The sequence below is a fragment of the Macaca fascicularis genome, chromosome 7 (genome assembly GCF_037993035.2).
Source record: "Macaca fascicularis isolate 582-1 chromosome 7, T2T-MFA8v1.1".
Lineage (NCBI taxonomy): Eukaryota > Metazoa > Chordata > Mammalia > Primates > Cercopithecidae > Macaca > Macaca fascicularis.
Window position 1 is genome coordinate 21,867,167 of NC_088381.1, and position 21,343 is coordinate 21,888,509.

Consider the following 21,343-nt stretch of genomic DNA (forward strand, 5'->3'; position numbering starts at 1 on the left):
AAAAATATGGAAGCTTTCATGAATTTGCATGTCATCCTTGCACAGGAGCCATGCTAATCTTCTCTGTATCGTTCCAATTTTTATACATGTGCTGCCAAAGCAAGCACCGATAAATCACTTTCCTAAACCACACAGTTAAATGTACTTTGAAATTACCTTTGTTCTTGCATTGAGTTCAGAAAAACTCTGCTGGAATGGTCATTTAAGCTCAGAAAATACATCTGTTGCAAATGGAGAATGGAGATCTTGCTTTTTGTTTTCAGTTTTGACAGCATGGGAAGTACATAAAGTAATTTCATATTACTTGTGATTGAGACATGAGTCATCTAAATGACTTTACCATAAGTTTTGAATATTAGCACTGTTTTGCCTCATAATTTTAGGTTGAATTTATTAAGAAACATTATCAAGTCTGTAGCAAAAGCTAATTCCAAAGTAATTAACAGTGGTTGTGGGCAGTTCTTCTATTTGAAAAAAACTTCAAACCTAGCCCCAAGCTCAAAAGATTGCAAAAAAATCTTACCATTGCTGAACCATTGACTGCTGTGTAGGGGGGCAAGTCAGGATATTCACACAATTCTTCAGTTCCCACTAAAGACTCAACATTGATTCCTTGAACAATGCACAACTGAGCAGAATCAGCAACCCATGTTGATTCACCAAGACCCAAGGAAAATCACTCCACATCATTTGTGTTAATTGATTATTGTCACTCCCATTGTCCTCAACTCGGACAGCAACCCTCCATGGCAAAGGCTAATACTAATTTTAAGCAGTTTGTTTCTTCTGGACACATTTCTCCAGCAACCAAACATGATTTAATTAACTAGCCATTAGTAAATGGATTTCCTTGATTAGTTAACAAATGAGCCAGTTGGAGTACTTATCTGCAAAAAGGTTGAAGACTTTTTTTTTCATTTTTTTATTTTTGTGAAGACATTTTGCTGACATGAGATATTTCATTTTAAATTTTCTATTTTTTCCTGACTCTTGTTTTCCTGTGAGTTGGAAATCCTGTGATGAGTACTTCTGGTAATGTCAGCATATATTCTTTCAGCACGACTATAATGTCGTTGTACAATGTTTTGCCGTCTAATTTAATCAGAATGATCCACACTCCACTGTGCCTTAGAAGTATGACAGTGACATTTACTTTTCTTTTCTGTTTTGACATGATGGGTATAGACTGGTAATAAAAAAATAAAACATCATAGGTACAGTGACACATGAGACACTTGAAACACTGCCAAGTGATAACTGTGTCACTGTGATGTGTGGCGTGCCAAGTCACATTGCGAAGCAGTGACAGCACCCTATAGTGTCTCTATCACAACTACTCAATCTGCCATTGGAACACAAAAGTAGCCATGGACAATGTGCAAATGAATAAATGTGGCTGTGTTCCAAAAAAACATTATTTATGGACACTGAAATTTGAAATTCATGTCATTTTCATGCATCATGAAATATTATTTTTCTTTTCCTTTGTTTCAACTATTAGAATATGTTAAAAAAAATTTAGCTTGAAGGACCTGTTAAAAACAGATGGCAGGCCATAATTTGGTAAATGGAAGATTGTTTCAAGATGAAGTCTAGAAAATAGCCACTGGGCCAGGCATGGTGGCTCATGCCTGTAATCCCAGCACTTTGGGAGACTAAGGCAGCAAAATTGCTTGAACCCAGGGGGTGGAGGTGGCAGTGAGCCGGGATCAAGCCACTGCACTCTTCTCAAAAAAAAAAAAACAACCGCTGCAACTCTCAGTTATTTGTTGAACTCAGAGGAAGCAGTTGGACAATGTGAGAAAAACTGCAGATATAAGTGGATCGAGTGGTGAACTGAAGGTGAGAGAACGAATATGGAAAGTATAAGCCATCTTTTTGCAAAATATGGCTCTAAAATGGAGGAAAGAAATGATGTAATTTAAGAGAAGACTATTGGTTAAAATAGGTGCAACTTGATCATGAGCACTTAAATCTCCATTTCTTCTTTCTTCTTTAATAAGGAAAATAATAGCTATCTTGATGTTTCTTAGAACAGTCAAATGAGATAAAGTATGTTTTAAAGGCACCAGCATGATGCCTAGCATATAGTAGGTTCTCAAGAGTTAATTAATAAATATTCTTGTATACTTCTTATTTGCTTCGTGAAAAACAAGAGTTTATTGCTTCCCATGTAGCTTTGTTATTTAGTTCTTGAACTATTTTTTTTTAAATCAAGGTTGTATTGCCTTAGTGAGGTGCTTTGAAAGTTGTTAAATAAATCAGAAGTTAACTGATTGGTCAGGATACTATATTACAATTTTAATAATTTGGATTTTGTAACTTCCCCAACTTTCCGCCTGCTAGACTGAATTCTAATCTTTTTAGTCTGTCTTCACATGGGAACCACTTCATCCTTTCTGTCATTTTCATTGCCTTTTTAAAATCATACTAAACTTAGACAAATAATTATACAAATGAATCATACAAATCATACACTGGTTTGGTATATTAGTGGGCTTATATTTATTTTTATTACTTTTTTAATATAACTTTTTTTCTGTAAGTCATACCTAGAGTTACCACATGACCCAGAAATTCCACTCCTAGGTATATACCCCAAGAGAAGTGAAAACATATGCCCATGCAGAAACCTGTGTGAGTGTTCACAGCAGCCTTATCATAATAGCCCCAAAGTGGAAATAACCTAAATATTCAGCAACTGATGAATAGATAAATAAAATGTGTATATCTATACGGTGGAATTTCATTTGGCCATAAGAATACGTGAGGTACTGATACAGGCTACAGAATGAATAAAACTTGAAAATATTTTGCTAAGCTTTAGAAGCTCATCACAAAGACCACTTATTGAATGATTCCATTTACATGAAATGTCCAGAATAGACAAAATGATAAGGACAGGAAGTAGGTTATTGGTTGCCTAGGACTTGGGGGTGAGGATTAGGGGAGAAATACCTATTGGAGTTTCACTGTGGGTCGATGCTTTATATTCTGTGTCTGATAATCTGGTATCTGGAGTCCCTGTGGATGTGTCTTTTGAATGTTGTTTTGCTAGAGGGATATTTTCTCCTCCTGCATCTGTCTGTATTTGACTGTGTGGAGGACTCTGTATTTGAGATTTTACTGTCAGAAATAATTTGAAGCCTAGATGGATGTTACATTTTTTCAAAAAAGAATTTTGCTCATTTTTTTCAGGCACTCGGGGATGCCAGCAATCAGGTATCACCGTTTTTTGTTTGTTTGTTTTTTGAGCAGGAATGAAAGTTTATTAAACAGCTTTAGAGCAGGAATGAACAGAAAGTAAAGTACACTTGGAAGAGGGCCAAGCGGACATCTTGGAGTTCAAGCGCAATCAGGTATCATCAATCCTAGGCTAGAGGTTTTCTGGGCTACCTGAAAAATTTGAATGGCACTGGGTAGCAGACCGCAAGGGCTGGTTTACTTCCACTTCACCTCTGGTTCCTGAGTACAGTCAGTGCCGTGTCAAGCCACAGTGGAGCCCGAGGCAAAAGAAACATCAGTAATACTGATCTTGTCTTCATTTAACATTTTGATATTTTGTTCATCATGGATTTTTTCATTAATTTTGATCTTTAAAAATAGTGCATTAATACTTATCTGGATTACTGAGGTTTTTTTTGGTCCTCCTAAATTTTGTGGACATGGTGAGTACTTCACTGACCTCACACTACTTCCAGCCTTGGTATCTGCCTTGGGATTTGTACACCCTAGGCAGTTTGAAGAGAACAGTTGTGGTTCCCTCCAACTTCCTATAAAATCCCATGAAGGTTTCCTCCTTTATGATACCATTTATAATTAACTATAAGACTTCCACAGGATTGGAGGCCAATACATCACATTCAGTAGGCTTATCAGACTACTTTTCATCCTCAAAGTAATGGATTAATAGAAAATTGGAAGGAATAAAACCACGTGCTCATGCCTGTAAATCCCAGCACTTTGGGAAGCTGAGGCGGGCGGATCACCTGAGGTAAAATTATTTTAGAAGCTAATACAACTTATAATATTAACAATCAAATATATTGGGATATTGAACTAAATTCCCTTCAGCATATTATCCCTATGGAGCAGGATTGGCCTGAAGCATTATTTTGACTTCAGCAACAATAATTATAATCACTCAACAGATACACACTACAAAGTACACACTGCTACAGATTAAGTAGGCAAATGACTTGCTGTAAAGTTAATTCAAATATATGAGAAAGTGTATGCTAGAATTTTTGGTCGGTTCAGCCATCTGTAGAAGTCCAAACCAACTGGTTATTAAAAATGTGTGGAATCTATATATACACTTTGATAATCTATTTGGTTATATGATATTGCAAGACAAGTGGTAGCTCTCCAACTAGGAGTCATCATTTTGTCACGAGAAGGCCTTGATCACGGATCAGGAACGTAGACCACACTGTGGATTGTTTTAAGCATGACTATTTTCTGAGGCGGAAACTCCCTCCCACACACACAGGGCGGTGGTGGTGCTGGAGTTACAAGAAAGATAATTGATGTAGCAAATTCTAAAAAACGACAAAGATTAGGATCAAAGGATGGTTGTGTGGATGAGACTTGGTCAGAAGGTTCACCTCTTTTTCTGTAGCAGTGAGAGAAGTGACCCTTTATACAGGGTTGAGAAGCAAATGCATGCCATGAGATGAAGGCCTGATTTTTCCCTCTGGAAGCTTAGGCAGTATAGTAATCCCTTCGTCCAAAGTTTCACTTTCAGCAGTTTCAGTTACCAGTGGTCAACCATGGTCCAAAAATATTAAATAGAAAAATCCAGAAATAAATAATTCATAAGTTTTAAATTGCACGCTGTTCTGAGCTGCGTGATGAAATCTTGCACTGGCCCACTCCACTCCCTCCACCTGAGACGTGAATCCTCCCGTCCAGTATATCACACTGTATACACCACCCGTCCTTCAGTCGCTTAGCAGCCACCTCGTTATCAAACCACAGTCCTGGTATTCAAGTAACCTTATTTTACTGAATAATGACTCAAATGCAAGTCTTGATGCTGGCAATTCGGACATACCAAAGAAAAGCCTAAGTGGCTTTCTTTAAGGGAAAGGTGAAAGTTCTCAACAAGAAAAGAAAAAGTTGCATGTTGAGGTTGCCGAGATCCATGGTAAGAACGAATCTCCTATCTGTGAAGTTGTGATAAAGGAAAAAGAAATTCATGCTAGTTTTGCTGTCGCACTACACATGGCAAAAGTTATGGTCACAGTGCGTTGATAAGTGCTTAGTTAAGGTGGAAAAGGCATTACATTTTTGTTTGCAAGACACGAACAGAAAACATGTTCCCAACTGACAGCCATGTGTTGCACCAGATTAACTTTATCATAGGTCTGCATGTATAAGAAAAGGCATAGTACACATAGGGTTTGGTACTACCCATAGTTTCAGGCATTCACCGGGGATCTTGGAACATATCCCCTGAGGATAAGGGAGAACTACTTACTGGAAAGGAAAGGAGAAAGAAACTTAACCAGAATAGGCAAATGTATATAAACCTATAGGGGATTGTAAACTGAAGGAACTAATGCCTGATGGTCTCTATTTCCTCTGTGAAAAATAAAACAATATGATCAGCTAAGAAAATGTAGTGAAGGTTTGAAATAGCTACTGAGGAGGACACAGAGAACTGTGTAGCAGAATTGTCGGGTAGTATTTAGGCCTGCAAATATATACCCTAATTTGCACCAATCCACACAACTGGATAGATTTCTCAAGCAGGATTCAGTCCATGTATAGGACTAATAGGTGTTTCTGTAATGGATGTAAAAGGAACACCAGGATGTAAAGGAGTTAAAGGTGTTAGTAAGGGTATGGTTGAAACCTGTGACTCATTTCAAAGTACACAATCTATGCAGATTTTTCACAAAAAACACATTCAGCAACTTAAGAACAGAGACTCTTCCTTTCCGGGGCCTAGGATTACTCCTTATACTCAGAAGATATTCAGATATTTTTGAATGAATGAATGAATTAATAAACAAAAATCTGACTTTGCTAAGCATTTCTGAATGTAAGTATTAGGTTTACTTTGTGATGAATATGTTAATTATTTTAGAGAATCAGAATTCTGTATCAAGAGCCACATTCCTATAATTTACTTACACTAAAATGACTAGACCAATGCCAAATTCAGTCTGGAACACAAAAGTTTATTAGAATAAAAATACACATACAGTATCAACACTAAAATTATTTCACATCGCATATAGGTTTTACCTCCATTAGTTTTTTTTTAATGCTTATAAAGTCTATGCTGTAAATAATTTGCACATTTGTAAACAAATCTTAGATTACCAAAGATGCAGTGTATCTATCAGATATTGAATATCAAAACTTAAGGATGGGAACTGATAGCGAAATCCAATTACACTAAACATTCCTGTAAATTTTTGGAAAGAGAGGAAAAGATTAAAATAATTCACTTGAAATGAGGTAAGATGTATATGAAAAGGTTTTTAGTAGCATATATCACAATGTTGAGATGAGAATATTAAAAACATTCATGGAAAATTCACTTTGATGTTTTGCATAGTCTAGGTTATTTTTTAAAAAACAAAAAATTAAAAATTACCCAAATTCCTTATTAGAAAGAGACAATTACCTGGTTCTACTTAGGATCCGTGTATGTTCTAAGTCTTTCTCTCCTTTATAAAAAAAAAAGAGATTATCTGATTCTATTTAGGATCTGTGTACATTCTAAGTCTTTCTCTCATTTAGAGAAAAACATTCTCAAGTCTATAGAAAAGGAAAAAAAATTAAGATTAGGACCAACATTTCAAGCTGCCTTTTGGAAAGAAAATTAAAAACAGAGGTAGATGGTTAATTATTAGTGGCCAAGTTACTCAGGTGACTAATTTTTGTCTTGGTACACATTCACCAAAATTTTATACTTGAAGCCAAATAGTAAATAACTTTAGGAGTAGAGAGTAATACCTAGCAGAAGTTATTTTCTTTATGTCAAAGAAAAGTAATAGAAGCAAACCAGGCTTACGACCCCTGTTAAGGAGATGATTGTTTAAAGCACTACAGTTCATGCACTTTTCAAAGCAGGATAATGAACCTTGCCCCTAAGCTTCTTAGGTGTATCTGAGGCCAGCCACAAGCTCCATCAGGCCTGTTCAGTCCAAGTAGGACTGCAGGGTGCCTCGGCGCCGGACATCGCAGGTCCAGCAGTGGAAGCCTCCTCCCAGGGAATTGGCATTACGAATGTTAACTTTAATGGTAGTGATACCTGCATTGAAAGAGAGATGAGGTCAGTTAGATGGACTAACATGAAGATTCTCCTAGAGAAAGTAGGCCTACAGATTTGGAGGAATCTTGTGGTTCTAATCCTTAAGGATACCCAATCCAGAATAGTCTTTTCTCTTCCAATTTTATTTTCACCAACTATATTTCATCTGCTAATATAAAATCTTCTCCAAAAAGTCAACAGAGAACTCTGAAGTTTTGTTTTATTGACTATTCACAAGTCAATAGACTGAGCAGGTAGACCTATCAAGTGTTCAAAATGGTCAAGTACTAAAATCTCAAGGCCTTTTAGAATTACACGTTAACTACTTTGTCAGACTGTTTCTAATTTTACCATGTTAATTTAATAGGCAAAGCAAAATTTAGCTGACCTGAAAAGTTGACTTTACATATTCACATATAAGGAGAGTTTACTGAGACAGATTAACTTCACCAGGCCACCATAAGGAAACAATGGAACACAGCTGGTGTTTTAATATCTGGGTTTGTATGGTTATACAGGTACCAAAGCAAATCCAGCAATCAGTTTAATCTGGTACCATCTGTAATAACAAGGCTATGATGTGCGTGGCCTATTTAACCAATGGTATTTAGGAAGAATCTGTCGTGTTAGACATAGTGGGGTTTTAAAAAGAAAATCTATTCTTCTTCCTCAAGAAGCCAATTATTTTGAGAGGAGGATAGGCTACAAAGTCACTAAGGGTCCATTGGTATAGCCAGGGAGAGGAAGGTGGCATGAGCCATTCAGAAAGACTTTCCTAGTCGGGCATGGTGGCTCACACCCATAATCCCAACGCTATGGGAGGCAGAGGTGGGTGGATCACTTGAGGTCAGAGTTCGAGACCAGCCTGGCCGAGTCACTCTCTACTAAAAATACAAAATTAGCCAGGCATGGTGGTGCATGCCTGTAATCCCAGCTACTCAGGAGGCTGAGGCAGGAGAATCGCTTGAACCCGGGAAGTGTAGGTTGCAGTGAGTCGAGGTCGTGCCACTGCACTACAGCCTGGGTGACACGGCTCTGTCTCAAAACACACACACACACACATATACACACACACACACACACACATCTTTATAACAGCTCATATGAAAATCCTTTCCTTCAACATTTTTCTCAATAATATTAGAATCACTGGTCTAAATTTTGAATATCAGGATAAGTAAACTCCTACTTAAGTAAAGCCCAGTCCTGCTCTTCAGTTCAAAACTGAATGATTTACTGACACACTTTCTTGCGTTTCACTACTTTGTTAACTATGCTTATTACACATAAAAGTCACTTCTGCATCTGTACACTTATGAGTCCTTTAAAATATATGATGACAGGACACTTTTAAAGGACCCACAATGATTTCTTATTTGAAGAAGGGCTGGCCAAGCTATCTGCTCACCTGCAAAGGGGTGGTTTTCCACACATGGGCACCAGGAGGCTGGCTAGGTCACATAAGATTTATAAACTTATTGCTAAGGGGGTGTCTCAGGAGTTCAGGATGCATCTCCAACTTCTGGGGGCTACGTGTGTTGAAAATAAAAATACTGACTTTCTGTGAAATAATAACTTGGTGCCTCTAAAAGGAATCAAAATTGAATTAGATAAACCATTTATCAAACCTAGCATGTCATTTCTTTAGTTCTTCTCCTTTAACATTTTCATGTATGACAACATGTTTCATTTGTTGTACATACCCAGCTTTTCAAACATCTTTTGAGTTGGAACTTCATTGGCATCCACCATAACACGTTTTTCATCTAGCATTAAGACATTCATGGAAAGCCATTTGGATGACATCCAGAGTGGATGATCTAAAAACAGCAACAACTGTTAAACCACGTCTGCTATGATTTTGGTTTAAAGCAAGGATTTACAAGTGAAGAATATTAAAGTGACAGCTCAATTCTTTCAGTAGTTCACTTTCCATGTGAACGCTTATTTTAATCTTAAAACAATTTATCTATAAATGGTATGAATCAATCTGTACTCATTATACATTTGAATTTCACCCTGTTTTCTTTTAAAAGTCGTATCTTGGCTGGGCATGGTATAATCCTAGCACTTTGGGAGGCTGAGGCAGGAGGATTCCTTGAGCCTAGGAGTTTGAGACTATTGCCCAGAGATGGTGTCCCACTGGGGAACACAGCAAGATATCATCTCTACAAACAAACAAACAAAAAATAACTTGCTGGGCATAGTGGCCTGCACTTATAGCCCCAGCTACTTAGAAAGCTGAAGTGGAAAGATCACTTGAGCCCAGGAGTCTGAGGCTGCAGTGAGCTGTGAATGCACAACTGCACTTAAGCCTGGGCGACAGAGCAAGACACTGTCTCAAAAAAAAAAAAAAAAGTCATATCTTGCTTTATGTGATGTTGTCTTATTCTGTCTTCTCCTCACTTCATTTTCTATGGAAGAAAAAGTTGCAAACACAAGTCCCAGCCTTTTTCTGATGCTCATAGTCCCAAGCACCACTTTACACCTTACTGAGGAAACACATTCTCTAAGCTGCTAACATCGGGCTCCTCTCTATAGGCAAAAGATCCTTGGTCACTAAAGTCATTATTTTAGTCTATCAGTGTATGAAAGTAAACATACCATCTGGGATGATTGGTGTTGGAGGAGTAATGATAGTCCATCCTGCTTTCTTGAAAAGATCAATCTGTAAGACCGAAAAAACCCCCCAAAACTGTTAAATTCACATATACTATTATTATTCTTAGTCTCTAATAACCCTAATAATTCTTTTTGAGAAGCTGTCTTCTCAGCTTCCAAAATAAAGAAATTAAAATTTCTAAACATTTGGGTGATTTTGTCTAAATCCTAATTAAAAATGTACATAAAATCCCCAGATTAAAGTTAAAAAGTAACAGAAATATTGAAGCTTTTAAAGACAGTCTTATACTTTTCTCTGGTTTCAGAGTCTTAAAAAACCAAAGATACTTTTCTTAGAAATTCTCATTTTAAAAATTGAAAAATTTCCTATTTAGTTACAAGAAAACAAAAATGTGACTATGTCAAACCCACAGTCCTTCTACTTCTTGTCCATCATTTTGTATCTAGGACCATGGTATAAAGACAGATGTTAGCTATGCATTCTCAAAGAACCATATTGTCCTTAGTGACCTTTTGCAACTCAGCCATCCCTGTGTTCACATAACCACTAACTACATGAATAAATGATAATAAAATGAAATGAATAAGTAGTCATGGTCATCGGGTCTAAAAATAAAAAACAGAAATGAACAGTGACACAGCATAACGGTGGTTTTTAAAAGTTGTACTGCAATCTTGCAAATAACAGAAAATCACTCATCACCTAACTAGAAGTAGGGGGCTGTGGACAGAAAGTAGGAGGCTGCAGGTGAAAGGGATAGACCAGCTGCAGTTCAGTGGCTCTGCTTCTCCCTACAAAGCAGGGCTGGCCAAAGGGAGCCTAACCCACTGTAGAGGGAAGACCACCACTGTCCAGTGGCATTGCCCTGCCCATGCAAGGATCATCTTGTCTAAAATTTGCTGCTGTGGAACCACTGTTGCAAGTTATGAGATAATGTCACCCTGTTTGATAACAATACACACATATGCACAAATCTGAGACTTTGACAACAGCAAGCAGCCAAAGTCTGATGATCCCATACTAATTATTGTGTCAACTACGTATATTTCTGCATGGTGGACATCTTGTAATAAACCATAAGGAATCCAATGTTTGATCATAATAATGTTGAGTCCTGCTGAATCTGTCATTCAGAACCATTAGGAACCATGGAAGTGCTTAAAATAAAAGTGTCAATGATTTTAGTTACTAGATTCTGTTGCTTTTCCAGAGTCCCGAGAAATCTCTTACCTGGTGACATGGTCGGTCAGGGTTGGAAAGCACAGTACCAGGTCCAATGATGTTGAAGGTAGCATCAATATGCATGGGATTGGGATCTTTAAAGGAGATGATATGTACTCTGTAATCTGGAGCAAGATGCCTACGCATCCATTCAATGCCTAGGTAGTTTGTAACCTGAAAACAAAAGAAAGACATACAATCAATAAATATTTGGTTCTACGTCTAGAAAACTAAAAATATTCAAGGTGAAAAAAATTTAGGATGAAAATATTTTAATTTGGAAGTAAAGAATACAATAATATAGTGTGAAATTTCAGAGGCAGCCTGCATTTACCTGGCTTCTCTGTGCAAAAATATCTTTTCCAGCTCGAATGAAGTCAGCAGCATCAAAGCATGGCTCAAACTCAGTTGTCACAAATTTTCCCTGAGCAGCCAATTTGTGTCTGTCTTCTACAGAGTGGATGGGATAATCCTAATTGGAACAAGAATGAACACAAACAATGCATTGGATCATGAGAAAACTATTTAAAAGGCATACAGTACTAAGAAAATTAGTTTAACATCATTTTCCAAAATATTACTACTCAGTTCTAGACTAAAACATGCCTGGGAAAGAAGCGGGTCCATGATAAATAAACCAAAACAACAATAAAACAACAAACTAGCATTACAGTAATTTCCTGATACAATAGTCCTCCTTTACCCATGATTTCACTTTCCATGGTTTCAGTTACCTGCAGTCAACTGTTGTCCCAAAACATTATTTTAAGAGAAACAGACCACATTCACCTAACTTTAAGTAAAGTATATTTATATAATTGTTCCATTTTCTTATTCATTATTGTTGTTAGTCTTACTGTGCCTAATTTGTAAATTCAACTTCATCATAGGTATGTATATATGTATAGGAAAAAACAAAATATATAGAGTTCAGTATCAGCATCCACTGAGAGTCTGGAACGTGTCCCCTAAGGATGAGGGGGCACGATGTACTTAGAAAAAAATGGTACACGCCAGGTGAGATGGCTCATGCCTGTAATCCCAGCACTTTGGGAGGCCAAAGTGGGCAGATCACCTGAGGTCAGGAGTTCGAGACCAGCCTGACCAACATGGTGAAATCCCGTTTCTACTAAAAATACAAAAATTAGTCAGGCATAGTGGCATGTACCTGTCATCAGAGCTACCCAGGAGGCTGAGGCAGGAGAATTGCTGGAACCTGGGAGGTAGAGGCTGCAGTGAGCTGAGATCATGCCACTGCACTCCAGTCTGGGCAACAGAGCAAGGCTCTGTCTCCAAAAAAAAAAAAAAAAAAAAGTGATACAGAGGCAGTAACTGATTCTGAGAATATTCCATGACCCGTACGGAAAGTAAACAGGATGAAGTCATTCTGTTCTTTTAGAAAAGGAATTTGGTCCCGAGCCTAACTCATACCATAAAATGAGATGCCATGTTTCCCCTGCCAAATTTGATTGGGAGTGGCCAAACTAATTCATTATTTCTGTCTTTAAACCCAGAAGCTATTTTGATTTTCAGTTTTTTTTCTATAAAAGATCAAATGGTAACTGATTTAATAAGGGACATACATTTCATTTTACTGTGAATTTGGACTGTAGACCAGGTTCTTTTTCTAGAAGAAGAAAAGTGAACTTCAGTCTAGTGACTTTTCTGGTTCCACTAATGAATAGTGGTACACCTGTAGGCAAGTTTTTCCCCCTCTAATGGAATGATACCACAGTATCATTAGGGTTGTTGTGAAAAACAAACAGGATTGAGGATGTAAATAAAGGGTTTAACCCAGGACCCAGAAGAAGGTAAGCACCAAAAAGTGTTAGCAATTATTATTACTATCATAGGATCATTTACTCTTATCATATTCATCATAAAATAATCACTTCTTAAAAATAAGATGATGTTTTCTCTTTCTAAAATGCATAATATGTAAAAGGTATCAGAGAATCTCTATCTTACTCTTTGTAGATCAGTTAGAAAAGTTAGTAATAAGCTAGCCTATTATTAGGGACTCACCCGGTCATAAAGCTCATCAGCCATTGTGGGCTTAGGAGCTGTTGTCCACTTGGCGCCACGGTGGAAGTAGTCTTTGATAATTGACCTGTACGCTCGGTACTCAAAGAAGCGTGAACGCCATGCCATGGGAGCCTCGATAATCTCATTGCCCACAACTATCAGGATGTCTCGAGGCATTGCACTGTATAAACCTGTCAGACCAAAAAATTCCATGACAACTTCAGCAGTGTTAATTTCCAAGACAAAAAAGGTCTATATAGGGCTAGGCACAGTGGTTCATGCCTGTAATCCCAGCACTTTGGGAGGCCAAGATGGGCGGATCACTTGATCCTGACCGGGCTGGTCAGGAGTTCAAGAGCTGCCTGGCCAACATGGTCAAGCACCGTCTCTACTAAAAGAATACAAAAGAAATTAGCCAGGCATGATGGCATGTGCCTGTAATCCTAGCTACTCGGGAGACTGAGGCAGGAGAATCACTTGAACCAGGAGGCCAAGGCTGCAGTGAGCGGAGATTGTACCACTGCACTCCAGCCTGGGCAACAGAGTGAGATTCTGTCTCAAAAAAAAAAAAGTCTATATAATATGACCTCTTCTTTTGGTTAAAAAAACTAGTAAAAATACATGTGTATATGTATATATGAAAATGGCAAAAAATTTGAATAATACATACTAGATTGTTCACATGAATTCTGTGTGGTGGTAAGGAAGCCAAGAAAAAAAAGAAAAGAAAAAAAGTGAAGGAATAAAGTCTTTGTAACAAAGAGATGTTGAACCACCGAGCTTTCACCATTTGTAAGCTCCTTTCTTGCTATACCGAAACAGAGCTCTTAAAGGACCATCAGCCTCACAAGATAAACACTGAGCCAAGGATCAATCTAAAACTAGAAATTAGAACAGTGACCTAAGGCACAAGAACAGTCATGCAGCAATGTCAGTTAAAAATAAAATGGAAATGTTTCTATTCCCCTTTTAATTTCTGTTCTTGAGGAAAATTAAATGAATCCACTGTTCTTATGTAAGGAAATGACTATAAAGTTTAGGAAAATTTGTTATTTCACGGAGATTCCACTAGATGGAATGGAGTTTGGAATGTATACATCTTAATCATATCAACATGGACCAAACCATTCCTAAATAAATCTTTAAAGTTTTCAAGAACTAGCTAAGCAAAGGACTCTCCAAGAAATTTTTTGGAGCTTTCCCCCTACACATTAAGAAAGACACTGAAAATTCAGACACTGGCAGTTTAGTTATCTGACATCACTTACCCGTAGACTCAAAATCAGGAGTTTTATACTTCAATGACCAGTCAATGGGGTCAGGCCTCCTCACTGTCACTCCTTCCATTTTTAAAATATTGCACATTTCTTCAATTTCAGTAACAGCCTTTTTCAAATGATCTTTGGGAAAATAATGCCCTCCATGCTTCTGGTAAAATGGCCAGTACTTTTCATATGTGTTGGCCTGGAAGTAGAAGCAAATAAACCCAATACTTACAGGAGAAAAATACAGCTCATGATAGGTTTATAGGCAGTAAACAGCTCTTTGTATAAGGTATTGGAATTGAGACTCCAACCACGCCACGTTCAGTGCTGATTCCTAGCATTGAGCACAGATGCTCTCTGGGCAGACACTCAGTATCTGTTGAATGAAGAACTCTAAAACATCTTGATGTTTTGAGGTCTTTTGCTCCTTCTGCCTGAGATCTCATGCCCAACCACTAACAGCATGTTTACCTTCAGACAGGCTTGGAATCCTCTTGGCCAGTTTTTTTTTTTTGCCACACTTTGCAGACAAAACAGGACATAGCACTTCTACCAGAGAGCCTCAATAAAACGGAACAAGAGAACACACAAACTAGCATAAGAGAATAAAAGCACTTATACTAAGCCAAAACCATGGGTTATCCATGCATCTCAGAATTCTGTCTGGAAAATAGCACCTCAAGATATTTTGTGAAGGGAAAAAAAGATATTTAGACCCTGTTAAGATCAGGAATATACTTTCAAATATGCTTTATTTATCTTTAAACCCCATCATTGGTCAGGCATGGTGGCTCAGCCTGTAATCCCAGCACTTTGGGAGGCCGAGGCGGGCAGATAGCTTGAGGTCAGGAGTTCGAGACCAGCCTGGCCAATATGGCGAAATCCCATTTCTACTAAAAATTCAAAAATTAGCCAGGCCTGGTGGCATGTGCCTATAGTCACAGCTACTTCGGAGGCCAAGGCAGGAGAACTGCTTGAACACAGGAGGCAGAGGTTGCAGTGAGCTGAGATCGTGCCACAGCACTCCAGCCTGGGCAATAGAGCGAGACTCTGTCTCAAAAAAAGAAAGGAAAAGAAAAGAAAAGAAAGAAGGAAGGAAGGAAAGAAAAGGAAAGAAGGAAGGAAAGAAGGAAGGAAAGAAAGAAAGGAAGGAAAAGAAAAGAAAAGAAAAGACAGACAGACAGACAACAAAAAAACCATTATTGATTTTCCCGTTCAACAGAATTAACACTTGCCAAAATTGTGTAACAGTGAAAATATGCCTTTGGTAATTCCCTGTCAAAATGCCTCACACCAACCACACCTCTCCTTTTTCTAATCCATTCAGCTCTTACATCTTTTCGAGTCTTTTTGTCATAGAAGAAAGTGATATGATAAGCAAATTCACAAATTTTTAATAACTGAAAAAAAAATTTAGAAAGTTTCCAGGGCTATATGTATTTTAGAAGACTACCAAAGAGAAAACATTTGAATGCTTTAAAATGGCTCAATCAGTTTGCTAAAAATTATTGTTGAATAGGGTAGGTGCAACAGCTCTAAAATATTGTTTTGTTTTGTTTTGTTTGAGACGGCGTCTCACTCTGTTGCCCAGGCAGGAGTGCAGTGGTACTGCACCCTCAGCTCACTGCACCCTCCGCCTCCCACCAGGTTCAAATGTTTCTCCTGCCTCAGCTTCCTGAGTAGCTGGGATTACAGGCGCAGGCCACCACACCCGGCTAATTTTTTGTATTTTTAGTAGAGACAGGGTTTCACCATGTTGGCCAGGCTGGTCTTGAACTCCTGACCTCGTGATCCACCTGCCTGAGCCTCCCAAAGCGCTGGGATTACAGGCATGAGCCACCGTGCCCGGCCAAAATATTGGTTTTCAAACATGTAAAAATCTAGACATATTCTGCATTCAGATTGTTTTCCAAATGTCTAAGTTCTCAGTCAATTTGCATAAATACATTGGGAAATGTACATGATGCATCTTCCCATTTTTCAAGCTACAGGAAGCAGAACTCCAATCAGAGAATCCAGACTCTAAGAAAAAGACTTGAACCTTCATCAAAAGATTAGCAACGCAATGTACATTGATATATTTTAAGTTTAAAAATGTTTTAAATGGCCAGGCGCGGTGGCTCAAGCCTGTAATCCCAGCACTTTGGGAGGCCGAGACAGGCGGATCACGAGGTCAGGAGATCGAGACCATCCTGGCTAACACGGTGAAACCCCGTCTCTACTAAAAAATACAAAAAACTAGCCGGGCGCGGTGGCGGGCGCCTGTAGTCCCAACTACTCGGGAGGCTGAGGCAGGAGAATGGCGTGAACCCGGGAGGCGGAGCTTGCAGTGAGCTGAGATCCGGCCACTGCACTCCAGCCTGGGCGGCAGAGCGAGACTCCGTCTCAAAAAAAAAAAAAAAAAAAAAAAAAGTTTTAAATGTTTTAAATTTTTGTTTAAAAATGTTTAAAGCAGGTATTTTTAAAATGTTTATTTATATAATTGATGAACTGACCAACTATTAGTCCTGACCATGTCAGATATGAGGGTCTCCACCATCAATCAGATAATTAGGGTTATCAATAAGTACTAGAAAGAAGGTGTAAAACTTGGTAATGGGCTCAAGTGTGTCAGAGTGTGTCTACTTTAGCTGGATATTCTCATTTGGTTTCCCAGCAATCCTATCAAAGAAACAGGGCAAGCTCTCATATGCTTATTTCACATGTAAGGAAAGAGGCTCTGGCTGGTCACATGCTTGCTAACTATCTGCACAAGCAGGACTAGAACTCAAGTTCTCTGACTGTTACTTGAAGAGTGTCCCTAATACATCATGGGACTTGCATGTTATACTGGTTTGAACACTTCTAACTAGATGGGCAAAAACTTTTAAGACTGGAATTGCTTGGCCGGGCGCGGTGGCTCAAGCCTGTAATCCCAGCACTTTGGGAGGCCGAGGCGGGTGGATCACGAGGTCAGGAGATCGAGACCATCCTGGCTAACATGGTGAAACCCCGTCTCTACTAAAAATACAAAAAACTAGCCGGGCGTGGTGGCGGGCGCCTGTAGTCCCAGCTACTCGGAGGCTGAGGCGGGAGAATGGCGTGAACCCGGGAGGCGGAGCTTGCAGTGAGCCGAGATCGCGCCACTGCACTCCAGCCCGGGTGACAGAGCGAGACTCCGTCTCAAAAAAAAAAAAAAGACTGGAATTGCTTAACAAGTTCAAACTGTCCCAATGGCTTTTACTCATCAAGACTGACCAAATGTCTAGATATTTAGCTCTTTAATGTCAAAGACAGTGTCTTTTCTAGATTTTGTGTCTCTACTTCCATTTTTATCTCAGTCTGATAAATATCAAATATATGAAAGTGGACCCATCTCCTTTAGTTCAACATCCAAGTTCACATCAGTTACACTGGAACCCAGATTGGTGAATAAGGAGTAAGCCAAGAAACAGGTCTTTAGAAAAACTGAATGATGCCAGTGAAACTCTTAGAGGCTGGTAAACAAATGTCCATAGGCAAATTTGGCCTGCTGCTTGTTTTTGTAAATAAAGTTTTATGGGAATGCAGGCACATTCATTTGTTTACATATTGTCTATGACTGCTTTTGCACTACAATGGCACAGCTGAGAGCTGAGTAGTTCAACAGAGACCGATGGTCTGCAAAGCCTAAATTACTTATTATCTGGTACAAAGATGAAGTTTGCTGACGCCTGGGGTCTGAATCATTAATTAGCTTTTACTAAGGTCTATAGGCAAACAGCAGGCTGAATTTCTGGCCTATGAAAAATGTTATCAGCATTAAACATTTTATAAGACCAAGCTACCCTTTCAAAAAACAAAATAAAAGCACTCCACTGTTTTCTACTCCTAGGAATTTCTGCAACAGCAACCAGAAAGAGGATAATAATGACTCTTTATATTCCTCTCAGATACACGCTGGTACTACTCATCCATTCACCACTTCCTCCTTCTCATGCCAGGCACATCTCCTACAATCCACTAGGGACAAGAAGCCTTTGAAAATTTAACACTGGGTTACAGGAGATGCAGAGTTACGCAGTCTCACTAGACTCATTCCAAAGTATCCTCCGTGACTATTTGTGCAGAGTGAAACTTGCTTTGATAAATTAAACTTTCCTGGGAGAAAAAGGTTATTTGAACAAATGTGAATTTTTCTTGTAGAGTTTATAATCTGGCAAAGGTTGGGCAAAGTACAAATGATCAGGGCACAATACATTTTACAAGAAATAGCTAGAAATTGTTTACACTTCCTTTATAACCCTGCTAAATGAGCTAGCAATCATTTACCAAGTTGTTTGCAAGATAATGAACACTATATTAGATGCTTAGCATATGATGTTTATAATAATCTGTTGCAAAGGTATGTCTGCATTCCTTGAACCTTTATACTCTTTCAAAGCCTAAAACCCTTTGCAACGGTTTGCCAAGTGAATTTTTAAATACTGTCTTTGGAAGGCTAAGAAATGACAACAGAAATGTATTTATCCAGCTGTAAGCTTATATTACACTAATCTTGATTAATCTTGTATTTTATAAAAGGTCCTTTATTAAGGGCTTTACTTTTAAAAAGACAAAAGCAAAGCAAAAAACATACTTGAGGCTGGGCACGGTGGCTCACCCCTGTAATCCCAGCACTTTGGGAGGCCAAGGCGGGCAGATCACGAGGTCAGGAGATAGAGACCATCCTGGCTAACATGGTGAAACCCTGTCTCTACTAAACATACAAAAAAAAATTAGCCAGGTCTGGTGGTGGGCACCTGTAGTCCCAGCTACTCAGGAGGCTAAGGCAGGAGAATGGTGTGAACCTGGGAGGCGGAGCTTGCAGTGAGCCAAGATTGCGCCACTGCACTCCAGTCTGGGCGACAGAGCAAGACTCTGTCTCAAAAAAAAAAAAAAAAAAAAAAAAAAAATTGATAGCAAATATTTACTATATTTTGCAGAACAAAAACTCACAGAGCTTTAAAAAATTATGCTTCCTAACAATTATGTTCCACATTCCTTTCCTTAAAATTTCTCTAGTACTTATATCTTCCAACATCTTCTGCTCTGATTGCCTATAGACAGTTTACTACATTATTTTTTTTTTATTATTCCTAAACTGATTAATATATGTCATTCTTCTTTACTACAAGGCACGGCCTTGCCTGCTAGGATCCATGCATATCTTGGATTTACTTTCTTGTCCCTCAAAACCAGGCTTAGCACATGGCATGAAACAGAAATAACCGTTATTTCCTGTCTAGAATCAAAGAGAGAAAGAGAAAGAGAGAAGAATAAACAAACAAAAAGAACCAGACAAATGAATGAAATCAACACTGCTAATGTTACTGGTATATACAACTATTATACCCCCAAAGTACCTTTGGAATGTAATTGGCAAACTGGATCCATACAACTATAATAAGTTGTTGTTTTGTTCTTTAAAATACTTAACATGTAATCTTTTACCTTTAGATTAATCCTTAATCCTGTTAGGTAGATAGCAAACCTCTTAGTATCTTCATTTTACAGTGGCCCAGAAAGCTGTGGAATCTTGTACAAGGTCAAATAACTGATTAACCGAGACTAGCTATCAAGCTTTTATCAAATACCTAATTAATCCCAGACTCCTGACTTCAGCATAGTACATTTTCCACAAGCCCATGAAATGACAGTCTAAAGTCATAAATCAAGTGACAAAGAACTCAAAATTATGTCTGAGAATTCTGATTCTGTAAAATCACATGATATGAAAGTCTATCATTGTAAAGACAAGTAGAAGGATAAATTATTGCTTGGATTTAAATTTTAATTCCACCCAATTAAAATGGTTAGGGGATGGGACTTTTCAAGGAAAGACTTAAGAAGACTATGCCTTTTAAAAACATGTGGATGGTGTATAAATTAATCTTCTCACCAAATTCCAAATATCAGAACCAAAGACAGTTTCAGAACAATTAGAAGTTATTACTTTTTCTATCTCCCTGTCTTCCTGGTCTAACTCAGGAGTCATTTTCTTCAAGAGGACTTCTTAACTGGCCAGAACTTGGTCACTTCTCTTTCCTTAGCTTTCCTGGCACTTCAACTGCCTTGTCAGTCGATTGGAATAAGATACTTGGTCTTCGTTTCTATGTGGACATCATATTTCTTCAAATAGAAAGGAAGATCTTTTACATTAATACCTCTAGAGCCCTGGTACATCATAGGCAATATTTCTGAAGACCACGAAAATGCTGTTACAGAACTTCTTTCCTCAGTCCACTTTACAAATAAAAGTGTAAATATTCAGGAAAAATTTAAGGACATTATAGATAGATTTGTAACCCATTATTAATAGGAGTCTAGGCTGTGTCTACAATGTGGATGGTGGTCCCTTAGATATGGGACCCTTATGCAGTACAGAACCTGAACACCGGCCCACAGAGGCCCTGGACATAAGAATATTACAGATGAAAACCACTAGGAGTTTTTGTTTGTTTGTTTTTGAGACGGAGTCTCGTTCTGTTGCCCAGGCTGGAGTGCAGTGGTGCAATCTCGGCTCACTGCCTCCTGGGTTCACGCCATTCTCCTGACTCAGCCTCCCGAGTAGCTGGGACTACAGGCGCCCGCCACCATGCCCAGCTAATTTTTGTATTTTTAGTGGAGATGGGCTTTCACCGTGTTAGCTAGGATGTTCTCAATCTCCTGACCTTGTGATCCTCCCACCTCAGCCTCCCAAAGTGTTGGGATTACAGGCGTGAGCCACGGTGCCTGGCCACCACTAGGAGTTTTTAAAAAGGGAGATGTTACTTGTTGCCAGGGAAATTCTGGAACACTTTGTGAAAGGTGTCATTGAAGCTAGGTGGTAGTAGGTTTAAACTACCTAGTTTAAACAGACTAAAGGGCACAGGAAGATGGGTGGAAGAGACTTAGGTAGGGGCAAAGATGCAGGGCTTGTGAAGAAACAGTGAGTAGTCT

At 38.6% G+C, this 21,343-nt stretch overlaps 1 protein-coding gene and 1 non-coding gene across 7 annotated transcripts in view; both read right to left on the reverse strand.

Annotated features, from left to right (window-relative positions):
* LOC123574735 (U6 spliceosomal RNA) lies at window positions 1–107 on the reverse strand. Its single transcript, XR_006699939.2, has one exon. It is a non-coding gene; the product is annotated as a U6 spliceosomal RNA (small nuclear RNA).
* Window positions 108–6,167: 6,060 nt separating this feature from the next.
* GATM (glycine amidinotransferase) overlaps window positions 6,168–21,343 on the reverse strand; it is a 43,016-nt gene continuing 27,840 nt past the window's right edge. For all 6 annotated transcript variants that reach the window (XM_065547880.1, XM_065547881.1, XM_065547879.1 and 3 more), the window contains 7 exons: window positions 14,408–14,603; window positions 13,140–13,330; window positions 11,449–11,586; window positions 11,124–11,288; window positions 9,875–9,938; window positions 8,974–9,090; window positions 6,168–7,270 (listed from right to left, as the gene is read on the reverse strand). In XM_065547880.1, the coding sequence (XP_065403952.1) occupies window positions 7,158–7,270; window positions 8,974–9,090; window positions 9,875–9,938; window positions 11,124–11,288; window positions 11,449–11,586; window positions 13,140–13,330; window positions 14,408–14,504 (885 nt within the window). In that variant the 5' untranslated portion in view covers window positions 14,505–14,603 and the 3' untranslated portion in view covers window positions 6,168–7,157. The remainder of the gene's footprint in view (window positions 7,271–8,973; window positions 9,091–9,874; window positions 9,939–11,123; window positions 11,289–11,448; window positions 11,587–13,139; window positions 13,331–14,407; window positions 14,604–21,343) is intronic.